The sequence below is a fragment of the Electrophorus electricus genome, chromosome 20 (assembly GCF_013358815.1).
Source record: "Electrophorus electricus isolate fEleEle1 chromosome 20, fEleEle1.pri, whole genome shotgun sequence".
NCBI classification, from domain to species: domain Eukaryota; kingdom Metazoa; phylum Chordata; class Actinopteri; order Gymnotiformes; family Gymnotidae; genus Electrophorus; species Electrophorus electricus.
Window position 1 is genome coordinate 14,765,838 of NC_049554.1, and position 7,500 is coordinate 14,773,337.

General features: G+C 41.3%; 1 protein-coding gene across 1 annotated transcript in view; it reads left to right on the forward strand.

Annotated features, from left to right (window-relative positions):
- The window catches only part of epha8 (eph receptor A8), a 53,523-nt gene extending 46,578 nt beyond the window's left edge, over window positions 1-6,945 (forward strand). The window contains 6 exon segments of the mRNA XM_027024887.2: window positions 175-236; window positions 375-584; window positions 778-927; window positions 3,970-4,160; window positions 4,767-4,922; window positions 6,184-6,945. Of these exon segments, the coding sequence (XP_026880688.2) occupies window positions 175-236; window positions 375-584; window positions 778-927; window positions 3,970-4,160; window positions 4,767-4,922; window positions 6,184-6,298 (884 nt within the window). The 3' untranslated portion in view covers window positions 6,299-6,945.
- Window positions 6,946-7,500: the final 555 nt, after the last annotated feature.

A 7,500-nucleotide genomic window follows, 5' to 3' on the forward strand; every position in this document is an offset into this window, starting at 1 on the left:
TTATGTTACTGTGATATTATATGATAGTACAGTTTCTTAACTCTTATGTTACTGTGATATATGATACAAGCAATCCTGTTAGTGTGAGCATAATATAGCTATTAGTGCTGATAAGAATTTCAGCTGTAATTCAGTTTTCTTTGTTTCACACAGTTTCTGCTTGTCTCTTCTCAGGTAAACCAGTAATGATTATCACAGAGTACATGGAGAACGGCTCACTGGATTCATTCTTGAGGGTTTGTAATCAGCATGTCTGCAGTCTTCCAGACACATAGCTGAGCTCCTTATAAGCACGGCAGACTCACAAGGTAGAAACACAGTACGGAAGTGAACGTCGACATGTTTATTTATTTACTTATTTATGTCTCTAACAGAGAAACGATGGTCAGTTCACCATTATTCAGCTGGTGGGAATTCTCCGGGGCATCGCAGCAGGGATGACCTACCTGTCTGATCTCGGCTACGTCCACCGGGATCTGGCTGCCAGGAACATACTGGTCAATAGCAATTTGGTGTGCAAGGTTTCAGACTTTGGCCTCTCGCGGGTCCTGGAGGACGACCCCGATGCAGCATACACAACCTCTGTGAGTCTGCTGCCTCTGCTGCAAAAAGTTTCTTTATGCCAAATAAACAAACAAATTCAGACTGAAAACACAACACCTCCGAGCTCCATGGCATCTTGCCATCGTGGTACATGTCAGTTTGTCTAAGCTTCACTGGTGGGTTGTGGAACTGGGTGCATAAGTAAATGTTGGTCCCCCTCCTCCCTGTCGCCAGGGTGGGAAGATTCCGATCCGGTGGACGGCTCCGGAAGCCATTGCCTATCGCAAGTTCTCCTCGTCCAGCGATGTGTGGAGTTACGGGGTGGTCATGTGGGAGGTGATGTCTTATGGAGAACGGCCGTACTGGAACCTCACCAACAGAGATGTGAGTCCCTCCTGCGTAGCTGGAATCCTGTAGGAAAGATATCAAAGAGTTCCTAAAATGAGTAAATGCGATGTTAGAAGCTATGCTACTGATGACCCTGTGTGACCCTGTGTGACCCTGTGTGACTGTAACACTGATCAAACGTTCTGGGGGTAGTAAGTGCACTTATTAACAGAGAGGAGATGAGTTCAGTGAACAGATGCAACAAATAATCAGTTATACAATCACAACTTGCAGTACCAGCCAAGAACAGACACTGAATTTATATGAAGCGTGCACACACACACACAAACACACACACACACACACACATACACACAGACACATACACACATGTATATACACACACACACACACACACACACACACACATATGCACACACACACACACACACACACACATACACACACACATGCACACATATACACACACATACACACACACACACACTCACAGACATGCGCATGCACACACGCACGCACGCACACGCACAGATACACACATGCGCATGCACACAGACACACATGTATACATACACACACACACACACACACACACATACACACATGCGCACACACACAGACACACACATACACACACATACACACACACACACACTTTAATATATCAGCTTTAATTTGTAAATGTAATTCTTCTTGAAGGACAACAATAAAGTCATAAAGTTTAAAATGCCATATTTTAGGTACCTGTTCAATAGACTGAAATAGCATAGAGGATGTCACCGACTGTACAAATTGAATACAACTATTTAATTACAGTTTTTACAATCATTTTGACCCTCGTCTCAGTACCATGTCCTCTTCTTCAAAACTCTTCACACAGGGTGCTTTTGAAATGCACACCTCAGCACATCAGTTACACTTTAATGTAAAATGCACTTCAACCATCAAAACACATCATATTTAATCCAAAAGTGACTCATGCTGCCATAACTATAACACAATTATAACAACTGTAATATAACTATAACACACCTATAACACAACTATAACAGAAATATAATACAACTATAACATCTATAACACAACTATAACAACTAGAATACAACTATAATAACTATAACATAACAATAACACAACTATAACACAATTATAACACAACTATAACACAACTAAACATAACTAACACATCAACTATAACATAACTATAACAACTATTACAACAATAACACAACAATTACACAACCATAAAACAACTATAACAATGATAACATAACTTTAACATAAATATAGCACAGCTATAACACACCTATAACATAATTATAACACAACAATAACGCAACTATAACAACGTGAACTATAACACAATTATAACACAACTAAAACAAAACTATAACAACTATTACAACTATAACAACATATAATACAACTATAACATGACTATTACACAAGTATAACATAACTATAACACAACAATAACATAACTATAACAAAACTAACATAACTATAGCAATGTAACTATAACACAATTATATCATAACTATAACAACTATAACATAACTATAACATAACTATAACAACTCTAACAACTATAACATAACTATAACAACTATAACATAACTATAACATAACTATAAGAACTATAACAACTCTAACATAACTATAACATAACTATAACAACTCTAACAACTATAACATAACTATAACATAACTATAACAACTATAACATAACTATAACATAACTATAAGAACTATAACAACTCTAACAACTATAACATAACTATAACAACTCTAACAACTATAACATAACTATAACATAACTATAACAACTATAACATAACTATAACATAACTATAAGAACTATAACAACTCTAACATAACTATTACATAACTATAACAACTATAAGAACTATAACATAACTATAACATAACTATAACAACTCTAACATAACTATACATAAGAATGTATGTTATGAATGCTTTCTCCCACAAGACTGCCCCTCAATGAACTTCACAACTTGTAAAACTGCACAATACATTTACTGTATGTTTGCTTTTTCTCTGTTTCTGCATCCACAAATATTTCAAGCCACCTAAAGAAACTTTTGATCTGTTGTCTCTCACTATAGATGTCATGACTGTTTAGTAAATGTACAGTAAACTGTAAATGAATGAATGTTTTACTGTATCTGAAACCCAGAATAAAAATATTAAAATAATGTAAAACAGTATATGATAAAGAAACAAATCGCAGAAGCCCCAGTATTCTTCAGGTTTTTGCTGGATTTGGACATTTGTTCTCACAGTACAATATACTGTAGTGTAGAAAAGAAAATATATATAATCAATAACAAATACAGTAATACCAAATCAATATTTTCACTTTATACATTAATCACACATATTTGTCGGCCTGTCAGTATCAGATGTGTACAGTTGTCCTGGGCCATTCATCCTGTCCGCTGTGTTTGGCAACAGATTTTCATCCACATCGCTCTGAGTGTTGTCTGTGTAGGTCATTAGCTGAAATGACAGCCAGGTGTTTCCGCAGTACATGTTCTGCAGTGATAGTGGAAACATTCATCCACAGTGATCAGAATTCTGTTGGATTTTGGACAGAGAAAGTCTAAATGTCTGACACATTTGCCTTAGTTGTTCAGACCTTTGCTGGTGGTGAACACTGACTGAGAGACGGATTCATGAGTTCTGGAAGAAGAGGTGATTGAACGCCTTTTGTATCCAAGCTCTGCGAAAGTATAGGCAGTGTAGTGCAGATAGTCCATCTATGTGGTAAAGTGTTTTGGAAAAGGTCATGCAAAGAAAAAGTATGAAAACAATTCTAAAAAACAATAAAACTGGAATTGAATCATTGATATGCAAAGGATAAGCGTCCCAAAGATTTAGCATCTCCATATCCCATGGGTTCATTTTGTAAGGATGATTTTATATTCTAAACCCAACGTATGTGTAGGTCACCACAGACTGACACAGTGGGGTGATGTTTAGACCCAAAAACACCTCCAGGACAGTGCTGCTTCACTAATTCGTACATTGGCCATGTTCCTGCGTGTGTTTCTGCAGGTAATCAAGTCCGTGGAAGAAGGCTACAGGCTGCCAGCACCCATGGGCTGTCCTGGCACGATGCACACACTGATGCTGGACTGCTGGCAGAAGGAGCGCGCAGAGCGGCCCAGGTTCAGCCAGATCGTCACGGTGCTGGACAAGCTCATCCGAAACCCAGAGAACCTCAAGTCAATGGACACATTGTGCAGGTGGGGACCCGGTTATCGATACGTGGCCCTCACCAGGGATTTGCTTGACAAATGTGCTCTGTTAGTGTCAGGCATAAGCCCCCCTCTCTGAAACCCTGCACTGCTGGGGGCAGGAACGCTTGCACCAAATGGCAGAGGATAAGGTAAGTTGTCTTAAGAAGGGGCTAAGACACAAGTATACATTTTCCAATCATCTCTTTTCAAATAGATGTGTTCTTTGTTACATAAAAGGCCTGCTATATTGACATTGATCTGCGCTAAATTAAAGAAGAGTGCGTGTGCTGTTACTGGTGCATGGGGGGCGTGGGGGCCCAATTGAGTATAAATCACTCACATCAAGGTGCAGAAGTACAGGTGCCAAAAATTACTGGTGCATATCGTGATGGAGCAAAGTAGTGATGGGGAGATTTTCATCCCTGCATTAATCTACCCAAACCAGCCATCCCGCAATCAGATACCAGCACTCTTGCTGCTCTGCCATTTCAGCTGGTATTGATTTTCTGCCTGAGCTGGTTGCATTTCAAAGGTTCCTCTGCCCCCCCCACCCAACCTCCACCCCCATCTGCTCCTTCACCACCACCTTTCTCTTTCTCTCTCTCTTTTCAGACTGAGCAGTCCTTTGATGAACAGACGCATTCCTGATTTTGCTAGCTGCAGATCAGTGAATGAGTGGTTGGACACCATTAAGATGGGGCGCTACAAAGACCACTTCGCAGCAGGAGGTTATCAGACACTCGGTCACGTCATGAGTATGAATCAACAGTAAGTAAACACACACACACACACATGCACTCACGCACGAACACGCACACCCACATACACACTATATATATTCTAATATAAATGGGTTCCTCCTAGAACTTCAAAAGCACTTTTCTTGCACAGCTGATGAAGGACCTCTGTCTGAAACGTCCTCTGGAAACCTTGAATCTCCCTCTCTCTCTCTCTCTCTCTCTCTCTCTCTTTCTCTCTCTTTATATATATATATATATAAACTGCAGTGTACTCTGCAAAAGATGTAGGAGTAGCAAAAATGGCAGTGGAGTACACAGGTTTCCAGAGAAGCAGGACACACAGACACAGACAGACAGACAGACAGACAGACAGACAGAGCTCCTTCCTTCATCAGTTGTGCAGTATACATATAGGATATGTTATAGGATATGTTATTATCATCTTGTTTGGCAACTCTGCCAGGACTAGGACTGATTTTGTCATGTAATCTGTTAACTCTGCCATTATTAAAGGTAGCAGCAGTGCAACAGGCTTGGACAGGGACAGGCCAAGGGAGTGCAGCCAATCAGGGGTCAGTGTATGTGAGAGCCAATCAGGGGTCAGTGTGTGTACCAGGGATGTTTACATAGGTCATTCTTTGTTCTTACCGGACCACAGTTCTACAGGCACCAAAGAACTTCCCCAATGCACTAAATGGAGGACAATGAGACTTGACAGATCAGAAAGGTTAGGGTGGGGTTTAGGGTGGGGTTTAGGGTGGGGGTCAGGGTGGGGGTCAGGGTGAGGGTCAAAGTAGGGGTCAGGGTGGGGGTTGTGCTAACTAGCCCAAACGGGATCGGGATGACTCGTCCAGAGATACTACAGAACAGGAGCTCAAAACAGAGGTCCCTGCTCTCAAGGTTTCCCAACTAACTGAGCGTGCTTTCTCCAGCCAGGTCTCTCCTGCCACTGTCCAAAGGCAGAGAGCTGTTTTTAAAATGGCTCTCATAATGAATCACACCCGCCTCTGCCAGAGATGGCATGGTTTGCCCTCAGGCTGTAACAGCAGTAATGTACTGCATGTCTTAAGCCCAGAACTCATGCTGCTTGCGACTGTTGTCATAGTGAGTCTAAAACAAATGTCCTCACCTGTTCTCATTGGTTCATTTGTCCCAACAGTACCAGTCACACTTTTACCACACTAAGTGCAAGCACATGGATATTTACTGGGGAACAGGGGGCTTGGTGAATAGTGGGACTTAGCTCCCATACCTCAGGCTAACCTGGAGTCTTCTCTCTTCCCTGGAAGGGACATCCAGCGGCTAGGTGTGACGCTGATGGGTCACCAGAAGAAGATTATGACCAGTCTTCAGATGATGCAGGCGCAGGTGCTGAACCAGAGCGTGCCCTCTGTGCACGTGTGACGTCTCACTATAAATACATATTCATCCGATCTGTGCTTTTGGGTGGTGTGTTATGAACTCTAACGGACAATCCTCTACGAGCTCCGGAAGGGCTGTGAACTGCAAGATATCCTCAGCACCGGACCTTTAGATTTTCTTTCTCCAAAATGATCTCTGAATTGGTTATTTTTTTCCCAGAAATATTCCCTTGGACTTTCCAACTTTTTTTTAAGTAAACAGACAGACTGCCTTAAACAACACAAATAATTTAAACATTGGTGTATATGAAGAAAGGTTTTATGAAATTTATGTTGTATAGAGACGGTGAAAAAGATAACTCGATGGGTTAACTGAATGTTGTGTATGCATAGAATAAACTGTATCACCAGTCACTCACCACAGCATGACGAAATGAGTGTGGGAGAAAGAGTGTGTCAGAATGAGTGCTGCAGAATGAGTGTGACAAAATGATTGTGGCAGAATGAGTGTGACAGAATGAGTGCTGCAGAATGAGTGTGACAGAATGAGTGTGGCAGAATGATTGTGGCAGAATGAGTGTAGCAGAATGAATGTGGCAGAATGAGCGTGGCAGAATGAGTGTGACAGAATGAGTGTGGCAGAATGAGTGTGACAGAATGAGTGTGACAAAATGAGTGTGACAGAATGAGTGTGACAGAATGAGTGTGACAGAATGAGTGTGACAATGAGTGACAATGAGTGTGACAGAATGAGTGTGACAGAATGAGTGTGACAGAATGAGTGTGGCAGAATGAGTGTGACAGAATGAGTGGCAGAATGAGTGTGACAGAATGAGTGTGACAGAATGAGTGTGACAGAATGAGTGTGGCAGAATGAGTGTGACAGAATGAGTGTGACAGAATGTGTGACAATGAGTGTGACAGAATGAGTGTGGCAGAATGAGTGTGACAGAATGAGTGGCAGAATGAGTGTGGCAGAATGAGTGTGGCAGAATGAGTGTGACAGAATGAGTGTGGCAGAATGAGTGTGACAGAATGAGTGCCTCAGATACAGAACGTGTGGGGAGGGAGAGGAGGACTGGAAGAGAGAAGCGTTAAGCTATTAGCATATACTGAAAAAGCATAAGATATGAACTGAGACGCTCAGAAAGTTATCTGGTGTCTCAGCAAAGCTGCATATCGCACAAGTACATGGAAAAATTCTAATTTAATGACATTAGTTGCCATTTTCCTCAGATGTCGTAA